Here is a 27,327-nt window from a genome sequence, read left to right as displayed (position 1 = left end):
TGTTTTGCATCAGTTAGCTTGCCTCGTGCGCTGGTGGAGCATCACAACATCAACTCAGCCGCTGCGAAGTCGGGAAGCGTTGCTCTTACTTCGATGAAGGTAATAAAAAATCTCTTCCTGGTTGCAGTGTGTACATGTATGTAAATAAATAGTTTTAAACCGATAGTTTGTTTATATTCACTGAATCCAAACGGCGATGTTAGCGAATCTGCTGCTAATGAATCATCTGCTTTTACATCGCCTCTGTTTTATCCCTATAGTGATGTTATATCCTGTATCTATTGTTCCTCGTAGCATATTTTCTACCAAGCATCGTTAAACTTAGAAGCTCAGAGGGTCAGGCCTTCGGTGTTTACATCAGCTTTAGGGTTTGGGTCTGTTGTCGGTCACCTCCACTGGTCTGCTGCTGGAGACAAACGCTGCAGGCCTCCATCTTCCCTCCTCCCTCCCTCCCTCCATCCATCCATCCCTCCATCCTCCCATTGGGCTCAAAAAGATCCAAACATGAAGCGACGGCCACCATGATGCGGATTTCTTCGTTTTTTTAAGGGATCCGATGGGTTTAAGGAGGTTTATGAGTTTAAAAATTTTAAACTCCACTATTCACTCTCCCCACCTTAAGCTTTATATTTAATATAAAGCTTAAGGTGGGGAGAGTGAATAGTGGTGCATTGCAGTCAGGTGTGGAGGCGGAAGGGAGGGAGAGGGAGGGAGGATGGAGGAGACAGACTGAGGGAGGGAGGGAAGATGGAGGAGACAGACTGAGGGAAGGAAGGAGGGAGGGAGGGAGGAGAGAGGCTGGGGGATGGAAGCGAGGGAGGGAGGGAGAGGAAGGATGGAGGAGACAGACAGAGGGAAGGAAGGAAGCGAGGGAGGGAGGGCGGAGGAGACAGACTGGGGGGAAGGAAGCGAGGGAGGGAGTTAGGGAGGGAGGAGGAAACAGACTGAGGGAAGGAAGCGAGGGAGGAAGGGAGGGAGGAGGAGACAAACTGAGGGAAGGAAGCGATGGAGGGAGGGAGGGAGGGAGGAGACAGACTGAGGGAAGGAAGAGTGGGAGGGAGGGAAGGATGGAGGAGACAGACAGAGGGATGGAAGCAAGGGAGGGAGGAGAAGACAGACTGAGGAAAGGAAGCGATGGAGGGAGGGAGGGAGGGAGGAGACAGACTGAGGGAAGGAAGAGTGGGAGGGAGGGAAGGATGGAGGAGACAGACAGAGGGATGGAAGCAAGGGAGGGAGGAGAAGACAGACTGAGGAAAGGAAGCGAGGGAGGGAGGGCGGAGGAGACAGGCTGAGGGAAGGAAGAGAGGGAGGGAGGAGGAGACAGACTGAGGGGAGGAAGGGAGGGAGGGAAGGGAAGGATGGAGGAGACGGACAGAGGGAAGGAAGCGAGTGAGGGAGGAAGAGGAAGAATAGAGGAGACAGATTGAGGGAAGGAAGCGAGGGAGGGAGGAGGGAGGAGACAGCCAGATGGAAGGAAGGTAGGGAGGGAGAACAGGTGCGCCTCCAGCATCTGAGCTGGAATAGAGAAAAGTCACGATGCTGCTTGGTTTGATCCTGATCCAGTCAGATTATCTGTTGGATACAAACATAAAGAGCAGCTAAGTTTAGCTAGACATAACAGGGATTAGAAAAGTTTATTTTCTGATTGAATAAACACTTACTGGTAATAGTGTTTATTTTACAACATGCAGCTGCTCTATTTTGATCTTATATGTTTTTTCAGTCTTTTTCCTTTTTCATACAATAACAAAATAAAATTATAAATATAGAAGGTAGAGTTCCTGATAACACAACAATTTAAAGTAGTGATGCTGGTGATGGTAAGAGGAAGCCTCATGAGGCGTTGAACCTTTTCGCCAAATTGCTTTAATAATACCAACAGTTCATGAGGCTCCATCTGAACATGGCTCCACCTACTGGTGGAGTGCAGAACTACAGTGTAAAATGTCTTAGAACAATCATTTAAGGTGCACCGTTTTTCTGTTGTTTTAGTGAAATAAACTCAGACAGACAGTGAAAGTGTGCAAATTGGGCAATGATGAGCAAAATTAAAGTTGTTAGTCATTTTTATTCAAACATAATAGTTTTCCCACATCTTTTGGTTTTAATCGGGTTGGAAGTTGTGTTCAACCAATCTTTTGGCTAAACCGACCTAATTTGTCAGCGTTTTTACCCAATCTATATTTTTACTAGGGAAACCAATGCAAATTAGTCTCATTGACCATCAATTTTGGCCCCTCCTCTAAATGAATCACGCCTCGTCACGCGCTTCGGGGAACCGCCCCCTGCATTACTCGACACACGCCTCGAAGCCTCGGCTCATCTCATAACATCACTAATTTGAAGTGTTTCTATGAGCTGAAATAGATCTTATGTTAATTGTTATTGCAATCTAAGCCCTTATTGATGTTTTTAGTGAATTAGCTGATGCATACATTTTTAGATCAAGCAAGTGGAGGCAAATGAAATATACCCTGTAAAGTAGTTTGCTCGAGGATCAGCAAGGTGAAGAAAAAAACTGCTTTATCCACCGGTTCCAGATTTCTCTTTTGTCTTTTATTCTGCACTTTTCACTCTGACAACCCTCCCTTGAGCTCCTAAGAGCTCAGTGCTTATCTAACCAATTGGCAACACACCTGCCCCACGAGTTGGACCAAGCCACAATTAAACAGGTAGAAAAAAAACAAACTCTAAACAGAGAAACAACATTAAAATTATATTACATAAAAGAATGAACGAATCTGCAAAATAAACAATGTGATACAAGATAACTCAAAAAGTGACTTTAAAGAAAAACAAACAAAGCATTATTCCAACGGAAACCCTTTAAATGGTAATCAATGACATCATCTAGCTAATTTAGCAAGAAATACTTGGACAATGATGAGTAAAAAGGAAAACAAATACCATGAATATACTTAAAACTAAATAAACAATTTCCACCAATAATCCAGAAGTAATAGCTTTAACCTAAACATATAGATAGATGGAAACCACAACATAATGCTAACACAAACAAACCCGGGATTGTATGTGAAGCAAAGTGGCAAACTGATGTTTAAATTTAAGCACTACAAATCAGAAAAAAGAAAAAGGGACAAGTGGTGAAAACAAACTGAAGCACTTTGTCAGATACCTACCCCCGCAGCTAAGTACCATTCCTGGGCGTAGCCCTCCTCTCAGCCAGTATTCATTAGGGATGGGCATCAGCTGTAAACCTCGTGGTGATGAGGGTAGGGCTCTCGTCAGAGGTTTGAAAATAGACAAATCTGCTGTTTTTGAACAATTTCAATACATTAAAATAAAAAATAAAAAAGCATCTATAATATCTCAAAGAGAGAGGGATTTGTTTTATCCAGTAGCACACACATTGTGGGGTAATCTTGTAATTACTGTAAAAAAATAAAACAAAAATGAGTCTGCAGCAATATTTTTTTTTGACTATCTTTATATTAAGTATTGAAATAAAATATTACTTGTGCAAAAATCAGCTGAACCAATTAAAACTTGATTGGTTTCAATATAAGATTTAAAAAACCAAAAAATTATGTATTTGTTTTTTTCTTTTCTTTCTTGGACCATATTGGAAGTATTAACATCAGGACTGGAGGAAGGGAAGAAGGACTTGTTGTTTTGTACTTAAAAAAAACAAACAATTTTTAACAGTCTTCTTGGTATTTTAGGTTTGCAATTGGAGTTTTAGCCCAATAAAAACAGCTGTTTCTACATACCAAACCTTTAGCTTATAAATCTTTAAATATTAAATATTCGCTTTCTAAAAAAGATTCAGCGAACATTTTAATTCCAACACGCCCTACTGTATGAAGGAAGCTAAAAAACAGAGCAGCTTCGCTCTGCTCCTCTCAGCCTTCTTGTTATCCACAAAAAGTTCAGTTCTCACTTATAATCTGAAGAAACCAGAGATCAAAGCTTTTTTTTTTTTTTTTTTAGTTGCTCCTGCATCTATTTCGACTGTTTCTTAAAACGGCCTTTTTACCCTCTATAAAGCCTATTGCTGCAAACATGAGCTGGTTCTACCTGATCGATTTCTATGTCCGTTCATTTCTCTTCAGTATTAGGATTGGGAAACAGGTTTGTTTGAGGTGAATTGTTTTGTTTGGATGGGAACATTGCCCTCTCGCTCCGTATCCGTCTTCTTTCCTCAGAGTGGATCTGTCAGGAGATCAGTTCTCACTTTAATTGGATTTCTTTGTCCCTGACAGATGCTGTGTTAGTTTCTGACCCTCAGGAGCTGAGTAATCTAAATCCAGTTTGCCAACAGTGAACTAATGCTTCCTAGCTCAGACACTTTTCATCTTCTGTTCAGTGCAACCCAGGAGACATTTTAGGCTTTGATGAAATCCAAATACAATGAACCCTTCTAGCTTTTTTTTTTTTTTTTTTTATCCATTTTACAATCTACAACAAACCAAACCATACATTTTAATGCTAGTTAATAGGGAGGTCCTGATACAGCTTTTTCATTTCCGATACAATGCAGATATTGTAGATTTGAGAATTGCCTGATGGTGATATTGACCTGATACCATATCAGCATGACTCACACAAGCCTTTATTATTTATTTTATACTGTGCGATGTTAGAAAAGGCTTGATCGAGTAATATTACTGAAACAGGGAACAAAAGTCAACAAAATGTAAGAAAACAATTGAACCATGCTTTACTTTTTTCTCTTCTTTGCAGCTCTAACGTGCATCTGTATGATTTAATACATCTGCAGCTCATCCTTAAAAGATACTCTGTGTTGAATATACATTTTCTATAAATGATCTGTCTTCTAGAATATTGTTGAAGTTTATTTTTTACCTATATTCTTCCTCCTCCTCTGTATGCAGCTGCATTTAGTTTTCCTGCTGGCTACAGCTTCTAATGCCAAAAACAAACCAAACATCTGATTTCTCTTTTCATTTAAAACATAATTTTCTTTTTGATCACATGAAATTTCCCAAACCATCTCTGTCTGTCTCTTTCTCTAGGAATTTAAAACTTAAACCATTTAATCTAATTTAGCGTACACTGCGATACTACATTTCTTCTAAATCTTTTATTATTTTTTTTTTAAATCTCAAATTATAAGTTTGTATAAAAAAGGAAAAAAGTACTGTTTAGTTCTGTAAAATTTGTGTTATAACCATCTCAGTGCTGCCCCCTAGGGTTGAACAGAGGCTATTGCAGTTTAATTTTTCTATTTGTTTAATAGTACAGGTTCGTCAGAGCTCTGTTCTTAATTCAGGTTTGAAAACAGCTCACGCTATGCACAAAGCGTCCATCAAGATCTGGTGTCTAGGTTTTTAAAAAATCTTTTATTTCAACAGATCTATGCATGAAATAAAGGCTAAGCTAGGCTAGGCTAATCTTTCTGCTACTTTCTCATCCTGATTGCACCCTCACTAAAGGCCACTTTATGCTTCTGACGCATAGCCTCTGCAACCATCAAATCTAAAAAAAATCCTGACTGTGATTGGTCCTTGGTATGCCTTTCCGGCCATCTGTGTGGTCGTCCTTCTCGATTCAGTGCCGGGGCGTGCCATTTTTAAAAACCGAGGAACAACTACAATGGACAAGTATGACGAAAGGTTAATCGACGAGGTTCGGAAGTACAACCGCCAAAGTTCTTGCTAGTTCTCGAATAGGCTCCCCCTTGCCTCTTTGGCGGGAAAATGCTGTGCATCCCTAAAAATTCCAGACCGACGCTGCAGAAGCATACCAGCAAAACTGGTTCGCGACCAGACGCAAGCGACATTTGATGCGTGCGGTTGCAGAAGTATAATCCGTCCTAAAACCCTCACTTCTCATCCCAACCCCCAAGGTCTCCTGGCACCGATGACCTTGGCAGCTATTTTCAAAATTCGCCTAAGGGCGAGGTTAATCTTTTACAATAGCATGAGTTATGCTTTAAGATTAACAACATTCATGCAACTCAAAATTTACTAGCTTTAAATACAATAAAACAATCGTGTTTGCATGCCACAGTGTCTACTCAACTACGCCGTTCTGTAATTTGCAGCTTTTCACATTAGAAGCCAAATGCTTTTTGTTTTTTGTTGTTCAGTTTTTCACTTCTACTTTTTCAGACAGAGTAAATAATCATACACACACAAAAGTAGGCAAACATATAAATATGTAAACATGCTCCTGCCTGATCTGCATAATGATTTCTTTTTCAAACACATGCTTATATAATTCTTTCTTTTGCCCAAAAACAGGCTGAAGTAAAAAATGCTTATGTGCACCTATCCTCTTGCATTCGCTTCTTCCAACATAATAAATCAATTAAGCAACTGAAGTAGTTTTTTGCCACATCTGGCATCAATTTTTGTGCTAAATTGTCGTCTTGTCTGATCTAATGTTTGCGTGTGGATTAGCATCAGTGCAAAACAAGTAGTTGCACTGTATTTTGATAACGCTCCTAAATTATGCAAATCCATTTCCTGTTCATTGTGGGAAAAAAAGTTAAAATGGTTGTTTTGCTGCTTTTTTAAACTAAAGGGGGTCGCTATGAATGTAATAAAATTTAATTACTAGAATTGTGCTTGCTTTCTGCTGAGCTTTTTTTCTTAAAAAAAAGACGTTGTTAAAACATGGATCCGATAATCTTTATCGCCTAGTCTGCAGTTTTCTAGTAGTTTCACATTAGAATAGGTTTTTATTAAATGGCTCTGAATATCATGTATTAATGGAAAAAAGGAATAAAGTTCTTTAAATGTCAAGATGAAAACATCCATCGTTTTTTTTCTCGTTTTTTTTATTTAGCTAATGAATCGTTAAGAAGTCAGATCGATATTGTTTAACAAAGTAGCCAGGTATAAATAATCAGAGTTTACAGTAAACATATATAAATATATATTTTATATATATTTATAACATATATAATATATATTTTAAACAGTGTGCATAAAACCAGGCGATGTCCACCATGGTGTATCCGCGCGATGAAGCCCTGGAGCGCCTGACCCAGGATGAGATTGTCCTCAACACTAAGGCCGTCATGCAGGGCCTGGAGACGCTGCGTGGCGAACACACCCAGCTCCTCCACTCGCTCCTGGACTGTACCCAGCCTCCCATCGCCCAGGAGAAGTCCGGCCTCCTCAGGAAGAATCTGGAAGACATCGAGCTGGGCCTGGGAGAGGCGCAGGTCGGCTTTGGTTTAACCTGCAGCTCTTCAGCTTCGCTCCTACATCATCTGATCATGTTCTCCTTTTTTCCCCCTCAGGTTATCATTGCTCTGTCCAACCATCTCAGCGCTGTGGAGTCAGAGAAGCAGAAGCTGCGCGCCCAGGTGCGTCGGCTCTGCCAGGAGAACCAGTGGCTGCGGGACGAGCTGGCGGAAACACAGCACAAGCTGCAGCGCAGCGAGCAGTGCGTCGCTCAGCTGGAGGAGGAGAAGAAGCACCTGGAGTTCATGAATCAGATCAAGAAGATTGACGACGACGTTTCTCTGTCGGAGGAGAAGGGCCAGAGCTCCGGAGGGAAAGGAGCAGCAGCAGGAGGAGGAGGAGACTCTTCAAAGGACAGCCTGGATGACCTGTTCCCCAACGATGACGACCAAGGAACAGGTGACTTTGATCTGGATCGTCTTTTACGAGATAAACCGTCTCATCTGACCGTCTGTATGTTACAGTGAGGCAGAGTATGCTCATAGCTAATTTGATATTGGCCAGAGATAGAAGGTTTACTTTATAAAATGATCAGGGAACTTATTAAGCAACATCATTATGTCCATATTTTAAAACTTTAACTGCAAAAATGATTTAAAAATAAATAAAAATAAAGCTTAAATAAGTTTTACTCTTAATTTAAGCAGTTTAACAAGATGATCTTCTAATAGTATGAGTATTTTTGCCCTTAAATTCAGATTCAGATATGCATTTAAAACAGGTTTTTTTTTATTTCAACGTCTTCTTCCTTTAGCAAAGTGTCTCACTTACCTCATTTTAAAAAAGCACTTATTTCAAGACATAATTGACTGACTTAGTTAAAAAAATTTTTGCAGTGCATTTAGTTACATCTCAAATTTACCTTCCTTTGTAGATTTTCATTTCATATTTTGTTAAAATAGTTTTGTTAAAGCAGTATAGGGGTGTTTCCTTGATATCGAGCTCCTGACTTGAGGTTTTTGCAGCTCTTGATTACATGCAGGAAGTGATGTTATCTTTGAAATGAGGCTTGCCGAGCAGGAAGAGGACTAAGAACCACTAGTTCATCTTTTACACTACTGCAGCAAATCAATACAAATATAGGATGTCGTATTTAATTTCATGAGTTACGGGTGAGGTATTTAGAAAAACTAATCCCTTATAAAAACTTTATTTCATAATTAGCATAGGTCTTAAATCTGATCCATAACAATCCTAAAAAGGTGTTAACATTTAACCTAAAGGTCTGACCCATAACTATACACACACATCAGTAAAGTCCAGTAATAATTTGGTGAACATGTTAAGGGTTTTATTTAAAAAGAAATGTTCAACGAAGTCATTTAGAATGTTTTTAGAGCATAAACAGTAGTGTATAGGATTTCCTAAAAGCGCGTTCACGAGTCTACGGAAACCGCGGCAGACCAAACCAGATGAAAGTGCGCATTCAGCGTCTGGTCTGCCGATAATGCAAGCGTAGAAGAAGAAATGTGCTGTTTACCTGTGCAAAGAAAGAAACAACGAAAGAAAAATGTCTGAGGACTTCAGTGTTGAGGAAGAGCAGGAGTTCTTTGCCGAGCTGAATGCGCTGGTTTGGTCTGCCGGCTTCCGTAGCGTCGTGAACGCGCAGGCGCGCGCTTTTAGGAAATCCTATACACTACTGTTTATGCTCTAAAAACATTCTAAATGACTTCGTTTCGAGTAAATTATGGACGCTACCCACTCAGGACACTTGGAATACATTGGACGAGCAGTATGGAGGAATATTGACACGTTTTTTGTGGACTTTTATGGACCTTTCTGTCTCGGGCGCCATAGACCTCCATTATTTGAATGTCAGCAGACAGCAAGAAGCCTCCCAGATCTCCAGATGCATTTGAGATATCAAAAAAAGTACTCCAGAGTGTTGTTCAGCATGGGGGTGAGTAGAAAATGAAGGCTAATCATGTTTTGGGTGTACTGTTCCTTTAAGCACATATTCTAATATATCTCCAGTTGGGGACTATAAATTTGATATCTGAGACATCAGTACTGCTGCTGAAGCTCCTCTACAATATTATTAGCACTCAGAACTACCTGTTTTTGGCGTCAAGTGTTATGGTTGCTAGGTGACGGAGCGTATGGGCAGTGAAAGCCGTAGAAGGCTGGACCAGTTTGAATCCAAAGCCAAAACTCTTCCGGCCTCCTTATTTTCATGCACCTCAAAGGACCCAGTCCAGGCAGACCGGGTCCTTAGATGATGCAGCCACTGAAACTAAACACCTCATGTTTCTTTTGTATTGCTCTATTTTAAGAAAAGCAAATTTTCTTTTGAATGAATTGATATAAAAACTGTAATTTTATTTTTTTTAAGTCTTTATATGTAAACAGAGATCCTATTTAAGTGTGACGGGCAGTAAAATTGAGCAACAGATTAAAAAGAGGTTCAGTTTATGCCAGTAGATGTTCCTTTACATTGCTCAGGGTTTTTGCAAATTTAAGCCCCTTTATTTTATTCCCTAAATGTTTAAAAGCTCTATGTCTTTAAAGAAATGTTTTAAGAATCGTCTAAAAAAAGGTTACTTAACACCTTTTCTTTTATGTCACCTTTGCTCCAACTGTTTCTTTTAGACCAGAAAGTTTTACCATTAATTACTCATACTGAACTTTAACCCTATAACTACAGGATAGTCTAACAAGGGTTTTAACTACTGGAAGACACAGATTTAATCACTAAAAACTAAACCAACACCAAGCTTTCCTGTTTTATTCATTGCCTTGTGATTTCTGGGCCTAAAAGGAAGTGATGTGACTCTGTGTGATGGGTTTGTTTCAGCCCAGCCCAGTGGGGAGGCAGCAGCCCAGCAGGGGGGCTACGAGGTCCCCAACCGTCTCAGGACGCTGCACAACCTGGTGATCCAGTACGCCTCCCAGGGCCGGTACGAAGTGGCCGTGCCACTCTGCAAGCAGGCCTTGGAGGATCTAGAGAAGTCGTCCGGACACGACCACCCCGACGTGGCCACCATGCTCAACATCCTGGCCTTGGTGTACAGGTGGGGCGCTGCCTTCTCTAACACGGTCAATACTAATGAAGATTTTTTTTTTTACTACTCTGGGGCTTTTTCGTGTTTCCAGGGACCAAAACAAATATAAAGAAGCAACTCACCTTCTGAATGACGCCCTAGCTATCAGAGAGAAAACCCTGGGCAAGGACCACCCAGCTGTGGCTGCAACCCTAAACAACCTGGCTGTGCTGTTCGGAAAGAGGGGCAAATACAAAGAGGCCGAGCCCCTCTGCAAGAGGGCCCTGGGGATCAGAGAGAAAGTGAGAGGCTCCCAGCGCCAACGGAAACCACAGCATTTGAATGAAAAGCCCAATGCAAAGCATTTTTGCAAATCCGTCTCCCAAACGCTCATGAGGCTGTCTCCTTTCTGCCCTCAGGTGCTGGGCAGATCTCATCCTGATGTAGCCAAGCAGCTGAACAACCTGGCCCTGCTGTGCCTGAACCAGGCCAAGTACGACGAGGTGGAGTACTACTACAAACGGGCCCTGGAGATCTTTGAGTCCAAACTGGGAGCCGATGACCCCAGTGTAGCCAGGACCAAAAATAACCTGGTGGGAACCCAGCGTCTGCTTTCTCTGATACCTCTTAGTCACATTTGGACCCACTTTATTACGCTTCTTTTTGTGAAAAGTCATATCTTTAAACTCGGATTTATGTTGTTGTTCTTTTAGGCCACATGCTACCTGAAGCAGGGCAAGTTTAAAGATGCAGAAGCTCTGTACAAAGAGATCCTGACCAGAGCTCATGAGAAGGAGTTTGGATCTGTCAACAGTGAGTAAAGCCGTCAGTGGAGAGGCTCAGACAGGAGCGAACTGCGTCCGCCGGGTTTTTCTTTATGCCCCAAACCTGTGATCATCGCTGCATCGCCCTCTTCTGGTCAGATGATGATAACGCCCAGCTTTTGAAGAAAATCTGAATTATTATGACCCAGATGAGCGTCTGTTTTTTGCTGGGATTAGAGAGTGAAAAGTCAATGGGAAGAGGCACAAAGAGGAAAGTCTAGCGTCATTCGTTGTTCCCACATCATTAAGAAACAGTTCAGGTAGCTTTAATCAAGTAAATGGCGCATCACTACATGGTTGCTGGAATACTGAGTCAGCCGACATCTTTCACTACTTTTCTGGATTAAAGAGGATAACCACCATAGTTGCTGTGTGCAAAAAAAAAAAAATTCCAGCAGAGGCTGGACTTTGATCTGATCAACCAGTTGGGAGTGTGCAGTAAACTAATGTTCACCATGGTTGAAGCTGTCCTACTGTATAAAACTTTGAACTCAATGCTATTCCTAACATTTTGTATTGCAAAAGCTTCATAGATGGGAAGTGAAAAACATCGTTAAAACTTGGAAACAAAGTCCAGTGGACTTTGTTTTACTTTTTTCGAATGACAATGACTGAGAATCTTCACCAGCAGGTCGTCAAATCCTAAAATCATGCCTTTTATTTTCTGCTCTGCTTCACCTGTATCTGATTTTTTTACTGCTTTGTGGTTTTGTCGGCTGCTAGCGGCTCCGACATGGACAGTGCTGAACCCTAAAGTTTTACTCGGCTATTTGATGACAGCTGACCTTCCTCGGCTCTCTGATAGCGATTGAAAGTTATATGAAGAAACATGCGATTCTTTACAGCTGCTTATTTACAGCCCCAGTAGCAGCAGTCAGTTTACAAGTCGAGAGTCACTTTATACGGCGTGATAGAGAACAAAGAAATCAAACAATATTCATCTGGAAGACCTTTTTGGGGGGATTTTAACCACATCTGTCATACTTTTCTTATTTGAACATTAATTTCAACAATATTTTATTATTGTGTTATGTGAATCAAGAGATATGTACAGAAGGGCCAGGGGGAAAAAAAAAGTTAAATTATTTTTTAATTTTATTTCAGTTTAATATGGGAAAAAAGTCAGAATTGTGACTTTAATCTCAGAATTCTGACTTAAATCTCAGAATTCTGACTTTTCCCATATTAAAACAAAATAAAATTTAAAAATCAGTTAACTTTTTTTTTTTTTTTTCAGTGGCCCTAATCCTCTTCCGTAGATATTTGATGTTATAATTAGGATTATTTATTAAAAGTCAAACAGAAAGGTCAGGAATGTTTTATGATTTCATTTTCCGTCTCATTTTTTAGATGATAACAAGCCCATCTGGATGCATGCAGAGGAGAGGGAAGAGAGCAAGGTCAGTTGTTAAAGTTTTATTCACCTGCCATTACATTAGCAAATTGACTGAAAAGGTCAATGGAGACATTTTCACTTCCTGTAGTCTTACCAGGCCCTTGTTTTACACTCAGCTTTTTTCACTCTCTGTTAATTTTCATTCCTCTCTGTCTGCCTCTTCCTGCCTGAATTAGAGTAAACAGAAGGACTCTGGGCCGTATGTGGAATATGGCAGCTGGTACAAGGCCTGCAAGGTGGACAGGTAATCTCCATGTTTCTGGTACATGAAGGAAAAATCAGTAAACACTACAAATATTTAAATCTAAGTAAGCCGATTTCCCTTAAAATAACTATATTTCTCCCTGATTTCAGCAGATAAATAAGATCATTTGCCTATAGAATAAAATAGTTTACCTTTTAAAATAAGAAAATACAACTTAATATTTTACTCAAGTGCATAATATCTAATTATCTATTTTAAGGTCAAAAATACTCATTTAATTTGCAGATACTCATATTTAACTGCTCAATTTAAAGAGAAACACACTTATACTATTTTTTTTACTTGTGTCTAGATCAGTTTTTGTAGTGAACAAGGCCTCATCTTACTCTACACTGGAAAAACAACCTAGAAATCAGTAAAATGTCTTAAATTAAAGGGATAGTTCGGGATTTTTGACATGAATCTGTATGGCATCCCCATCACCAGTGTCATGCAATCACACTGACTTACCCCTAGAGCTGGGCGATATGGCGATATATATCGTGAGGACGAGAGAAACATGTCTATCGTGACCTTTCTCCTCTATTTTTTCTATCGTGATAAACTTTTTTATTATTATTATTACTGCTAATATACATTTTAATATAATTTGTTAATATAACATTTTGCGTTTTTGCTATGCAAACTCTAAGTGTATATAACGAAAAAAAAAAGAGAATAAAAAGATAATGTGAAGAGAACGTGGTTTTGCGACACTACACCGCTTTACGTCACGCGGCTTTGCACCATACGTTTGCGACATTACTGACGGAGAGAGCCCGCGAAATTTCGTTCTGGCTTGAAAAAAAATGAATGATGGACACCCAAGAAGATGTTACCACAGCAGCGGTTACAGAGTCCGAAACAGTTGCCAGGTCACAGAAACAACAAACACCACTTTTGCCCAAAAGGGGAGGCAGCTCGGTTGTTTGGTTATATTTCGGATTTCAGCCATCTGATAAAGAACAAACGCAGCCGATATGTAAACTGTGCAGCAAAGCCGTTCCAGCGGCTGATGCAAATACTTCCGGCCTCTTTTACCACCTAAAGAAAAATCATGAACAAGAACACGGGAAACTACAACCACTCCGATCAAAACAAACAAGGGATGAAAATACAGGAAGCACTGGAAAGAAATTCTCACAGCCGAAGCTTAAGGAAGCATTCGCCTAAGGATCACAATATGAGAAGACGTCTCAGCGACACAAGCAGATCACAGGTGCTATTTCACGCTATATCTGTAAAGGCATGGCCCCCGTTTACATAGTCGAGAAAGACAGCTTTCGGGACCTCGTCCGTACCATCGATCCCAGATATGTGATGCCTAGTCGAAAACATTTCAGTAAAGTGGAGCTGCCTGGCTTATATGCTAGTTGTCGGGCTGAAGTGGAGAGAGAGGTACGCAGTGGTGCGACGCATTATGCGTTGACTACGGACATGTGGATGAGTAGAGCAACACAGCCTTATATGAGTCTCACCATCCATTTCATCAAGGACTGGACCCTCCTAGTGGAAAACAAGGTAAGTGAAAGACAAGAGAAAAACCTGGCCTTGGAATTTTATAAAATGTCAATAACAAACGAATATTAAATGATTAATTACTGCAGCGCAATAGCCAAGATTCTATACTGTTCACTGTCATGGCCGCAAATTGCATAACTGGTGTTCTTGGTTTGGGGTTGGGATTCTCATATTAGGAAACAAGATGATGGGTAAAAAATAGGCGATGAAAGATTTTTTTCAACCCTGTCCATCTGACGGACTATGAAAACATAAAATGCAACATCAGTTGTGGTATATCGTGATATATATCGTTATCGTGATATAAAATAATCCATATCGTGATATAGTTTTTTTTCCATATCGCCCAGCCCTACTTACCCCTGGCAGCATCCTGTGAGCAGAGTTCTCGTCCAGCTTTGGTCAAGCCGAAAGTAGTCCGGCAGGTTTGCTAGACCCAGCGAAATAAAACGTTTCTCTTCCCAAAACATTATGTGTTCAAAAGAGTGATATTTTTGCATCCCAAAAACATTGTAGTGGAAAAAGTCACACGTCGTTATCACTTGGTCCTATTTTCTCTCTGTTCGTATCAGTGCGCACGACACCATGACCTGACAGCTAGGGCCTACTAACCTGACAACAGCCAGATGCATGTCTCGCTCCGCCTAGCTCCTAGCTAGGCGGAGCGAGACATGCATCTGGCTGTTGTTGAGCTCGCTGTCAGAATGACGGCGCGCACTGATAGGAACAGAGAGAAAATAGGACCAAGTGATAACGACGTGTGACTTTTTCCACTACAATGTTTTTGGGATGCAAAAAATATCACTCTTTTAAACACATAATGTTTTGGGAAGAGAAACGTTTTATTTCGCTGGGTCTAGCAAACCTGCCGGACTACTTTCGGCTTGACCAAAGCTGGACGAGAACTCTGCTCACAGGATGCTGCCAGGGGTAAGTCAGTGTGATTGCATGACACTGGTGATGGGGATGCCATACAGATTCATGTCAAAAATCCCGAACTATCCCTTTAAGTGTACTTAGCCTTAATTTGAGTAGGTAAATCAGACGATTTGCCAATTGAATGAGTATTTTTCCTTTAAAATAAGATATTTAGATAAAATGCTCTTGAAATTAGATGATGCAATTGTGTTTTCTTATTTTAAATGTAAATTGTCTTGTTCCATTGGCAAAATGTCTCTTTTACCTCGTCAATTCAAGAACATACGCAATTATTTTAAGAAAAAAATTACTTATCTAGATTTTGATTTTACAGTCATTGTTTTTTTTAATCAGTTGAAAGTGACATAGTATTAATGGTTGAATTTTAGCCCATTAAATATGAGCAAAGCTTCTTCCTGCTCTTTGTGCGATGGCTCACATGAAATCTTCCGAACCACAGAAAATAATTTATTGGCTTTAAGCTCTATAGAACACAATCCTGACTGATTCTGCTCCTTTTGGTCCATCTAGTCCCACTGTGAACACAACCCTGAAAAGCTTGGGAGCGTTGTACCGTCGTCAGGGGAAGCTGGAGGCAGCAGAGACGCTGGAGGAGTGCGCCAGCAAGTCCCGCAAACAGGTTCAACACTTTTTATAAAAAAGCCCTGATGCTGTGTGAGTTACTGCTGTTAGATTAGCTGTTGGGGCTCTGCACCAAAGTTACATCACCTGATTAGTTCGGAAGGCATTTCAGCTTAGATTTATAATCTCCTAAAATGAGCCAAGATTTATAATCAGGCAGCAGCTTTGTGTTTTAATCCCTCTGGTCCAAAGCAGTTTAACATTGTCTGCAGGGTGTGTGCTGTGCTCTTTATGTTTTATATTATCCGCTCCTTATCTTTTTTTAGGGGATCGATGCCATAAATCAGAGTAAGGTGGTGGAGCTGCTGAAGGACGGACCAGGGGGAGGGGCAAACAGGCGGCATAGCAGGGACGGACCAGGGGGACGAGGAGATGGCGAGGGCGACGACGCTGCCGAGTGGAACGGGGTAACATCCTGGCTGTTCATATGCTGATGATGGAGAGGTCTTCCTTTTTTTTTATTTTGTACCTTGTTGGTAATTTCCTCGCTCTGTTTTTAGGAAGGAAACGGGTCTCTGCGTCGCAGCGGGTCCTTTGGAAAGATCCGTGATGCTCTGAGGAGGAGCAGTGAGATGCTGGTGAAGAAGCTGCAGGGCAGCGGACCTCAGGAACCCCGAAACCCAGGGTAAAAAAACAAGAAACAATCAGGAACCCCGAAACCCAGGGTAAAAAAAACAAGAAAAAAAACAATTAGGAACCCCGAAACCCAGGGTAAAAAAAAACAAGAAAAAAAAACCATTTAGAACCCTGAAACCCAGGGTAAAAAAACAAACAAACAATCAGGAACCCCGAAACCCAGGGTAAAACAACAAGAAATAAAACCATTAAGAACCCCGAAACCCAAGGTAAAAAAACAAGAAAAAAACCCATTAAGAACCCCGAAACCCAGGGTAAAAAAACAAACAAACAATCAGGAACCCCGAAACCCAGGGTAAAAAAACAAGAAAAAAAACAATCACGAAACCCGAAACCCAGGGTAAAAAAACAAACAATCAGGAACCCCGAAACCCAGGGTAAAAAAACAAGGAAAAAAACAATCACGAACCCCGAAACCCAGGGTAAAAAAACAAGACAAAAAACAATTAGGAACCGCGAAACCCAGGGTAAAAAAACAAGAAATAAAACCATTAAGAACCCCGAAACCCAGGGTAAAAGAACAAGAAATAAAACCATTAAGAACCCCGAAACCCAGGGTAAAAAAACAAGAAAAAAAAACAATTAGGAACCCCGAAACCCAGGGTAAAAAAACAAGAAAAAAAACAATTAGGAACGCCGAAACCCAGGGTAAAAAAAGAAGGAAAAAAAATAATTAGGAACCCCGAAACCCAGGGTAAAAAAACAAGAAATAAAACCATTAAGAACCCCGAAACCCAGGGTAAAAGAACAAGAAATAAAACCATTAAGAACCCCGAAACCCAGGGTAAAAAAACAAGAAATAAAACCATTAAGAACCCCGAAACCCAGGGTAAAAGAACAAGAAATAAAACCATTAAGAACCCCGAAACCCAGGGTAAGAAAACAAGAAAAAAACCCATTAAGAACCCCGAAACCCAGGGTAAAAAAACAAGAAATAAAACCATTAGGAACCCCGAAACCCAGGGTAAAAAAACAAGAAATAAAACCATTAAGAACCCCGAAACCCAGGGTAAAAAAAAAAGAAATAAAACCATTAAGAACCCCGAAACCCAGGGTAAAAAAACAAGAAAAAAAAACAATTAGGAACCCCGAAACCCAGGGTAAAAAAACAAGAAAAAAAAACAATTAGGAACGCCGAAACCCAGGGTAAAAAAAGAAGGAAAAAAAATAATTAGGAACCCCGAAACCCAGGGTAAAAAAACAAGAAATAAAACCATTAAGAACCCCGAAACCCAGGGTAAAAAAACAAGAAATAAAACCATTAAGAACCCCGAAACGCAGGGTAAAAGAAAGAGAAATAAAACCATTAAGAACCCCGAAACCCAGGGTAAAAAAACAAGAAAAAAAAACAATTAGGAACCCCGAAACCCAGGGTAAAAAAACAAGAAAAAAAAAACAATTAGGAACGCCGAAACCCAGGGTAAAAAAAGAAGGAAAAAAAATTATTAGGAACCCCGAAACCCAGGGTAAAAAAACAAGAAATAAAACCATTAAGAACCCCGAAACCCAGGGTAAAAAAACAAGAAATAAAACCATTAAGAACCCCGAAACCCAGGGTAAAAAAACAAGAAATAAAACCATTAAGAACCCCGAAACGCAGGGTAAAAAAACAAGAAATAAAACCATTAAGAACCCCGAAACCCAGGTTAAAAAAACAAGAAAAAAACCCATTAAGAACCCCGAAACCCAGGGTAAAAAAACAAGAAAAAAAAAACAATTAGGAACCCCGAAACCCAGGGTAAAAAAACAAGAAATAAACCCATTAAGAACCCCGAAACCCAGGGTAAAAAAACAAGAAATAAAACCATTAAGAACCCCGAAACCCAGGGTAAAAAAACAAGAAAAATAAACAATTAGGAACCCCGAAACCCAGGGTAAAAAAACAAGAAAAAAAAACAATTAGGAACGCCGAAACCCAGGGTAAAAAAAGAAGGAAAAAAAATAATTAAGAACCCCGAAACCCAGCGTAAAAAAACAAGAAAAAAAGCAATTAGGAACGCCGAAACCCAGGGTAAAAAAACAAGAAATAAAACCATTAGGAACCCCGAAACCCAGGAAAACAAGAAATAAAACCATTAAGAACCCCGAAACCCAGGGTAAAAAAACAAGAAAAAAAAACAATTAGGAACCCCGAAACCCAGGGTAAAAAAACAAGAAAAAAAAACAATTAGGAACGCCGAAACCCAGGGTAAAAAAAGAAGGAAAAAAAATAATTAGGAACCCCGAAACCCAGGGTAAAAAAACAAGAAATAAAACCATTAAGAACCCCGAAACCCAGGGTAAAAAAACAAGAAATAAAACCATTAAGAACCCCGAAACGCAGGGTAAAAGAACAAGAAATAAAACCATTAAGAACCCCGAAACCCAGGGTAAAAAAACAAGAAAAAAAAACAATTAGGAACCCCGAAACCCAGGGTAAAAAAACAAGAAAAAAAAAACAATTAGGAACGCCGAAACCCAGGGTAAAAAAAGAAGGAAAAAAAATTATTAGGAACCCCGAAACCCAGGGTAAAAAAACAAGAAATAAAACCATTAAGAACCCCGAAACCCAGGGTAAAAAAACAAGAAATAAAACCATTAAGAACCCCGAAACCCAGGGTAAAAAAACAAGAAATAAAACCATTAAGAACCCCGAAACGCAGGGTAAAAAAACAAGAAATAAAACCATTAAGAACCCCGAAACCCAGGTTAAAAAAACAAGAAAAAAACCCATTAAGAACCCCGAAACCCAGGGTAAAAAAACAAGAAAAAAAAACAATTAGGAACCCCGAAACCCAGGGTAAAAAAACAAGAAATAAACCCATTAAGAACCCCGAAACCCAGGGTAAAAAAACAAGAAATAAAACCATTAAGAACCCCGAAACCCAGGGTAAAAAAACAAGAAAAAAAAACAATTAGGAACCCCGAAACCCAGGGTAAAAAAACAAGAAAAAAAAACAATTAGGAACGCCGAAACCCAGGGTAAAAAAAGAAGGAAAAAAAATAATTAAGAACCCCGAAACCCAGCGTAAAAAAACAAGAAAAAAAGCAATTAGGAACGCCGAAACCCAGGGTAAAAAAACAAGAAATAAAACCATTAGGAACCCCGAAACCCAGGAAAACAAGAAATAAAACCATTAAGAACCCCGAAACCCAGGGTAAAAAAACAAGAAAAAAAAACAATTAGGAACCCCGAAACCCAGGGTAAAAAAACAAGAAATAAAACCATTAAGAACCCCGAAACCCAGGGTAAAAAAACAAGAAAAAAACCCATTAAGAACCCCGAAATCATGGGTAAAAAAAACAAACAAAAACAATCAGGAACGCCAAAGCCCAGGGTAAAAAATAAACAAATAAATAATCAGGAATCCGTGAATTTTTACGTTTGATTTTAGAAAAATCACACACATGTAAAAGAAATGGTTAATACCATTGGATAATTAATATATCATTAATACCAAATCAGAGGTCTAAAATAAGTGGATCCTTTTATTGAATAATTTTTCTTGGTTGTGATCATTTACAACCTTATGCTGCCCCCTGGATTGTTGCTAGATCTGAGATTTCAGTCTCACAATAAATCCATTGAAAGACTCTCACTAGTACGTCTGTCTTGTAACAACCAGCGAGTTGGACCAATGACATGCCAGCAGTATTTTTGAGGCGGGACATGAAAGAATGACGATAGTCGATAGCACTTTATCGTGGCATTACAAACATAGCAATGCTGGAGGACTCGCCTGTCAATTGACTCGATTTTACCTAAAATAGCATGAATTTCTTGTTTAAAAAAGGAGCACAGAGAAGCACTTTATTTATTTGTAGATGGAAAGATGTCTGTGCTTTTCTTCCAAAGGATTTGGAAAAAGTTTGATTTATCAGCAAACGAAATGTTGCGATTCGCTGCTATGATTGGCTACGTTTACACCTTAAGCAGCAGGAGCAGCAAAAACGCATGTGCTGCCTCATTTTTGATGCTTGTACAAGTTCAGTTCTGACGCGCGGCTGAAGCAGCTTTGCTGCTGTAGCTGCATGGTGCTAAAGTGGGTCTAATGCGCATTGGGCGGAGCTACTCTATCCTATCTTTGCCTGTAACAATGGCAGCTATATATGCTGTGATCTGTGGGAATAAAGTAGTTTAAATATGTTTTTCAGTGAGAAAGTCCACCTGAAAACTTAATCTGTGCAATCAGTTCATCCAGATTACCATCCTGCCTTCAAATATTATTTCTCTGTCCGAGCCGCTCAGACCCCCACATAGCAGCGGTGCGCTGTCATTGGAAATCCCATTCAACAGCAGCCTATGGCCCGATCGCCTCTTCTCGGCTAGAAGGCGTTTTAATGTACGTAATCCAAACTGCAGGCACCAGGATAATAAAAGCGAACATGTTTTGCCAGCAGATTTTGGCATTTTAGGTTAATTTAGGCGTTAATAAACTGTTTCAGAGGAGTGATCATAGCGCTCTGCATCAGCAGTGATGGGTCTGTCTCGCTGCCAGCCCCCAGATCAGCTTCCCTGATTGGTTTATGTGGCACATTGAGCAGCAAAAGTTCAATTTTCCCAACTCCAGCAGCAGCAGCATTTGCAGAGCGTCAGATGCTTAAGCGTGCTGTTCCTGCTGCTCCAAACACACTGCGGGACATTTTGCTGCGCCAAGATGTGCGTCAACCATTTACTTTGCATGTAAACTAGCAGCTCCTGCTGCCTTTGCTGCTTTAGGTGTGAACGTAGCATTTCAGAATGAACAGCAGCGATCCCAGGTCGATAACATAGAACCCAACTCATATCAATCTAGCTAGTGCCCAGTTAGATCATTTATCATCATTTGTTGAAACATCAACCTGTTCCTCAGCATTAATAAAAGTGTCATTTTTTTTTTCCACTTTCAAAAATGTCGACCTACGAATTGATTGAACGAATGAACTAATTATGCTGGAAGACTTTTTTTATGCACAGAATGTTTTTATATCGTTCATGGGCAAATAGATAACATCACTTTTTATTATTTCATTTATCTCTTGAGATTTCTTTGAGCAGAATTTTCTGTCAGGCGACATAAATCTGAGCTCTACTGAGAGATGGAGCTTTATTATTCATGGATGTAAGAAAATGATTTTAGTTTCCGTTTGAAAGTCTCTCCCTTCAGAACCTCCTGCTGCAGCGTTTTGGGCCTGCAGACTGAACTTGTCTGAATGTACACTGCAAAAATGACCTACACATGAGCAAAAATGTCTGAAATTAAGTGTATTTATCCTTAATTTGATATGATTAATAAGATGGTCTGCAAATGGAATGAGTATTATTACACTAAAAATAAGATAATATGCACTTGAAATAAGACAATGCAATTGTTTTTTTCTTATTCTAAATGTTGTTGTTTCGTTCCATTTGCAAAATGTCTCACCTCCTCAATTCAAGAACAAATGTAGTTATTTTAAGAAAAATATGACTTATTGAGATTTCAGTGTTTTGCAGTGAAGGGAACAGGATCCTGCAAGTTTTCAAGAAGAGAAAAAAAACAAACTACATGTTTTTTAATGTAAGCTGGCCTGTTTGCTGGTTAATCAGGGCTGAGAGGAGTCATAAAGCAGCAGCTGCTTGACTCAGATAGACTCAGTACATTAGTCATGGATTCAAGCAAAGATGGTGAGCCATTGGTTTGGAGCCCTATCTAAGCCTCTCTATGGTGTGAGAGGATTATTTTTATGATACAAGGTCATTAGTTTAGTACAGTATGTTTGGAGCTGGGATTTGGAGTTGTTAGTTCTGGATGTGACTGGTGTTCAGCTCCTTCAAATAAAGAAGTTTCTCTTTTTCCACATAGTGACACTTTATTTTATTTATTTTTATTTTTTTTGCACAGAATGAAAAGAGCGAGCTCCCTGAACTTCCTGAACAAAAGCAATGAGGAAACCACACAGGTAAAGATGTTTTTTTGCCAGGGTTCCTACAGTCTGGGCAGGGCTACCGTATTTTCTGTACTATAAGGCGCACTAGATTAATGTTAAATTCTCTATTTCCATTTTTTACTGCGTAGACTTGAGTTTGAAGTCTGTGCAGTAAGCGCCGCCATTTGCCAGGTGCCATTGTAGCGTCCTAAAACGCACTGTTATAATCTGGTGAAGAACGAAGCTGCAGTGTTTTGGCTTTGTAGTTGACCAAAGTCAGACTAAAACATTTTGACAGAGAGGCGTGTACCACACCAAATAGCTTTGAGGTCAGTAAGCAGCCAGACTCAATCCCTGTCTAAATCGATCTGGATTATAAGGTGCACTGTCACTTTAAGAAGGCTTTTAAGTGCGCCTTATAGTCTGGAAATACGGTAAAATCAGATAAAGGACTTCTGAGGTATGGAGAAAAAAAATGAAAGCATGGGAATACATTTATATTTCTAGTTCTCTAGCAGATTGTCTTAATGTTGTGTCCTTCCTCATGTTTACTTCCTTGTATTTATATTCCTTTCACCCTCCCTTTATTTGATTCCTGCTAATCAAACACACAGTCTCATAAATTCTGTGAGGAAAGGTTGTTGAACTTTATAAATCAGGCAAGGGATACAAAAGATATCCAAGGAATTGATGATGCCTGTCAGCACTGTTTAAACTGGGATTAACAAGTGGAAAATCAGGCACAGTTAGGTCAGGAAAATAGTCCAGAATGCAAAGAAAACCCCAGAAATAGCCGCACCACTAGCTCTAAAAGCTAGTGGTGCGGCTATTTCAAGATGCACAATAAGGAGGCACCTGAAGAAAAACGGGCTGCACGGTAATTACTGCATAAATACAACAAACAGCATAGAGACCTAAAAGCACTAAAATCCTGGAACAAGTTGATTTGGAGAGAAGAAACCAGAATTAAACATTTTGGCCACAATCATAAATGCTACATTTGGAGAGGTGTCAACAAGGAACACCATTCATACTGTAAATCATGGAGGTCTTGGGAATATTTGAGCTACAAACGAAAACAATTGCTGGAGGCAAACTTGTGCTCATCAGCCCTTGAAGCTGCGCATTGGACATACTTGGATGTTCCAACAGGACCATCCAAACCATATGATTAAATTATTAAAGGTGTTTTTAGGAACCGGTAACATTTTGGTCCTGATCAGCTTCCTTTCATACAGGATTTATTAAAAACAGCCTGTGATATTAAAGGGGAATTTCTCTTCTTTTTTTTCTTTTTTTTACATTGGGTCCTTGATTTTACATTATTACATCATGTTCTACTCACCCATATGAGTTTTGTGTCATTTGGAGCCGTTCTGAAGATATTCCATTATCTTATATCCAAGTAACGTCTTCCTATGGGCAACGACTTGAAGGCACAAACTAAACTGTTCAGGATTTATTATCTATGGTACGCCAGCATTCATAACATGTAGGCGACTCACTGTCCCCCAGACATCCTCAGTTTTATTTTTTATATTTATATGTTTTAAAAACAAAGCAGTGCGTGTATGACGTCATCCTTGTGCCGGACTGGAGTTTTTTTTTTCTTTTTTCAAAAAAAAAACTTTTATTTAACCAATGTACATTACACCAGGTGGCTACGCTCTACCCCTTCTATTCATTCGGCTAGCTAATCTGAATCGTTCAATTCCATTTGGAGAGCGAGATCATCTGTGGTAGCAGCACTAGACATCATCCAGGCATGTGAGTAAAACTAGCAGCAGTTCAGTGGACAGGATGAATGAATGGTAGCCGGCGCACGGATGACGTCATACACACGCCGCTTTGTTTTTAAAAGATATAACCGCGGATGTCTGGGGGACAGTGATTTGCCTACACGTTATGAATGCTGGCGTACCATAAAGAATAAATTATGAACAGTTTAGTTTGTGCCTTCAAGTCGTTGCCCATAGGAAGACGTTACTTGGATATAACCTAACGGAATATCTTCAGAACAGATCCAAATGACACAAAACTCATATGGGTGAGTAGAACATGATGTAATAACGTAAAATCAAGGGCCCAATGTAAAAAAAAAATGCCGTTCCCCTATAAAGGATTGATGGTGAAAGCGAGGGGCTCAGTGGTAGAGGATCTGCAAGCAGTTTGTTGACCTTTAACCCCATGACGGGGCGTTTCTAAATAAACTACAGGAAGAGGAGTGAAAGTAAGATGCTTTAAAACATATTTCCTCTGAATCCTGGAGGTTTTACTGTTTTTCTTTAAGAGTAGATGGATGCAAACTGAGGTAATATGTCTAAACAGGGTGCTAAAAATAGGTTTTGATTGGCTGCTGTTACCCAGGATCCCTCCTCCCTCTTTTCTCCTCTCGTCTCGGTCAACATGCAGGATAACAGAAATCACTCTTTTCTCTTTTTAAATCCAGGATGCCAACTCCGGCCTCTCAGACAGCAGGGGGCTCAGCGCCAGCAACGTGGACCTAACCAGACGCAACTCCCTGATTGGTTAGACACGCAGCCAAGAGGTGGGACAGAGAGAAAGGGTCTGCTTACCTCGGTTTGAGCAGCAGCCTCATTTGATTTTATTCTATTTTAAGGAAAACTAAAAAGAATACAAAAAACTTGATGTCACTACCGCTGCTACCGCTGTACAATCCGCCGCCGTCGACCAGAATACTGAATAGTTTCGTCCACATTTAGGAGCATGCTGCTGAACCAGAGAGAGGAACGTCTGCACCTGAACGCCTCGTGTTTTAAACCCGTAGCAGTTCAGTCTCATCCTGTTCCCTCTGTCTCCACTCTCCTTTGAAGAACACTACACTTTTGGTTTTCAATATTTTCTTTTTTTTCCTTGCAGGTAAAGTCTGTGTAGCCAGTTTCAGGTCAGAGAGATGCATTGCACTTTGTATATTCCTCACGTAGCACGGCGTAACCGCTGACGACGGTACCGTCTCATCACAATCGACCTTCTAGGACTTTTAGGGAAACATGAGCTCTAACCATTTCAACCTCAAAACGTTGGCCTTTGTTTTTTATTTTTATGTATATAAACACTAAATTATTTGTCATTTGTGTGTGTGTAGCTTGATTTGACTTTTTTTGTTTACACTTTAGATGGGGGCTAAACTGGAGCTATATGATAGAAGGGACTAGGATTAGCTGGAGAATATGTGGGAAATTAAAGGAATTTAGTCAAATGTGATTTTTGGTTGATCTTGTTGTTTAACACTTAAAAAAAATGCTGATGAATCTAAAATCTTGATCACTGAAGTGAGTTCAAACTGGAAATATACACTTGAATGTTTGAAATATATAAGATGACAGGAGCTGTGAGTTAAATGCTGTTTTTCTTTTTCTTTTAAGTGTTTTTTTTTGTTAATTTGTGGTTTAATTCATGAGGACTATGGTTGATTTATTTAATTTAAAGAACAATGTATTACAACAACTGTTATTTTAATTCAAGCTCATCAGATCTGTATTTGGTCTTTAAACCTTCGTATAGGACTTGTTTAAAGCGGTGCATCAGCTGCAGTATCTGTACAGTCAATCTAATCATTTATAGAAACTGATACTTCGTCCTCCACTAGTGGAGATCTGTAAAAATCTTTCACTGCTGTCGCTTCATCAAACCCTGAAGAACTTTAGCAAACCTTGAATGTCAGTTAATTGAATCAGCTGGTAAATAATTACGTAATGCGTTCAGAAATGATTGTTTTGAACAAAAAACACTAGTGGCACAATTATTAGCCTCCCTGCTAATGCTGGTTTGAATTGTTTTGTGTTTTTTTTTTTTTGTCATAATTTCATTCCTTTTTAATTTTTCTGTCAGATTCCATCCGATTTTGAGCGAAAATATCACACCATTTGGAAAAGTTTGAAATAAAACTAGCCCACAGCATCACAGATATTCTACCATACATACCAGTGATTATTGTGAGAGAAGCTTTTCTGCATTGCTGTTGTTTTCATCTAAGTAAAGTGCGTAGTTTGCATTTTTTCATACCTAGGACAGAAATTATTTATTTTTTTTCCCATGTTTTCTTTTTCAAACATCCAGCAGGCGTATAGCTGGTGTCTCCAGATGCCGTTCTTTGCTGCTATTATTGAAGTTAAGTTATTGATAATCAATCAATTGTTCCTAATAACTCAGGTCAACCTAAAACTGTAAAAAATATATCATTATATATATATAATTGATATAAAAATCTTGTTGCATACATTTAGAAGGGAGTTGTATATTCTGCTGATAATTGTGCCTCTATTTATTTTTGTTAGACACTGCTGCAATATTTTTTTTTTTTTTTTTGTGGAATTTTAAACAGGGTTTGAAACAAATATTTCCACATCTGTATCTTTATTTTTCTGTATAATTTTACAGTAAACAACCCAAAGTGGCATCGTTCTCTCCTCTAAGAGAAAATAATCCCTCCTCTGTCAATTTACTTCATATATTTTGTCTTCATGTTACGGCTGTAAGCTTTTATTTTGAAGGTACACTCTACTGCTTATCTGAATGTTGTTTTGATGCCTTCCACTTTGATTGTTCAACTACACTAGATCAGAAAAACAAAAGAAACATCCACCAAAGAAGAATGTACATGTGGTGGGATATCATTTGTATTTCTGACATATCCTATCAGCTTCTGAATGTTTGGGCGGCTTTAGTTTGGTAGAAGAAAACAGAGGAATTCAGGAAGTGAATAAAAGTGATTTTTGGGACTAAAAAGCAAAGCAGCCAATAATAGACATAGCAGGTCTTGTTTATCACACCAGGCATTAGTCACATGCTCCTCTGCAGAGGCCTCATATATATCAACCAGTGTAGAATATTTGGTGTGATGATAGAAAACCGAAGCTGCAGCAGGTTTTAAATATTGATCTTTATCTGCTGCTGAGGGGTTTCGATGCAAAGCATCAAAGATGCTTTTCTCGTCGCCTTGGATGGAATTGTAGCTTTTAAGATGCTCCTGTAAATCTGTTTTATGGAAATGTTCAATAAAGACATGTTTCACTTTTAGATTATGATCCTCCGCCTCCTTTTTTTTTTTTTTTTTTTTATGTTTGAAACCAGTTCAAAGCATGTGTTTGTGTTCTAG

At 39.5% G+C, this 27,327-nt stretch overlaps 1 protein-coding gene across 1 annotated transcript; it reads left to right on the top strand.

Annotated features, from left to right (window-relative positions):
* klc2 (kinesin light chain 2) lies at positions 1-27,248 on the top strand. Its single transcript, XM_038291331.1, has 13 exons — positions 1-99; positions 6,926-7,156; positions 7,235-7,577; positions 9,973-10,189; positions 10,272-10,752; positions 10,873-10,972; positions 12,334-12,383; positions 12,556-12,623; positions 15,594-15,702; positions 15,971-16,111; positions 16,205-16,329; positions 22,184-22,241; positions 24,658-27,248. Exons 1-13 carry the CDS (start codon positions 94-96, stop codon positions 24,739-24,741), a joined length of 2,013 nt encoding a protein of 670 aa, XP_038147259.1. The 5' UTR covers positions 1-93; the 3' UTR covers positions 24,742-27,248.
* Positions 27,249-27,327: the final 79 nt, after the last annotated feature.

This window comes from Cyprinodon tularosa, unplaced genomic scaffold, assembly GCF_016077235.1.
Source record: "Cyprinodon tularosa strain WSP-4 unplaced genomic scaffold, ASM1607723v1 ctg299, whole genome shotgun sequence".
Taxonomy (NCBI): Eukaryota; Metazoa; Chordata; class Actinopteri; order Cyprinodontiformes; family Cyprinodontidae; genus Cyprinodon; species Cyprinodon tularosa.
The sequence above is the reverse complement of the archived record's forward strand: the minus strand, read 5'-3'. Positions and strand labels throughout refer to the sequence as shown.

What these genes read in the sequence shown, in the direction of transcription:
- klc2 (XM_038291331.1), top strand. An exon ending in CGATGACGACCAAGGAACAG is followed by an intron (nt 7,578 to 9,972) that starts GTGACTTTGATC and finishes GGTTTGTTTCAG; the next exon opens with CCCAGCCCAGTGGGGAGGCA. An exon ending in ACGCTGCCGAGTGGAACGGG is followed by an intron (nt 16,112 to 16,204) that starts GTAACATCCTGG and finishes CTCTGTTTTTAG; the next exon opens with GAAGGAAACGGGTCTCTGCG.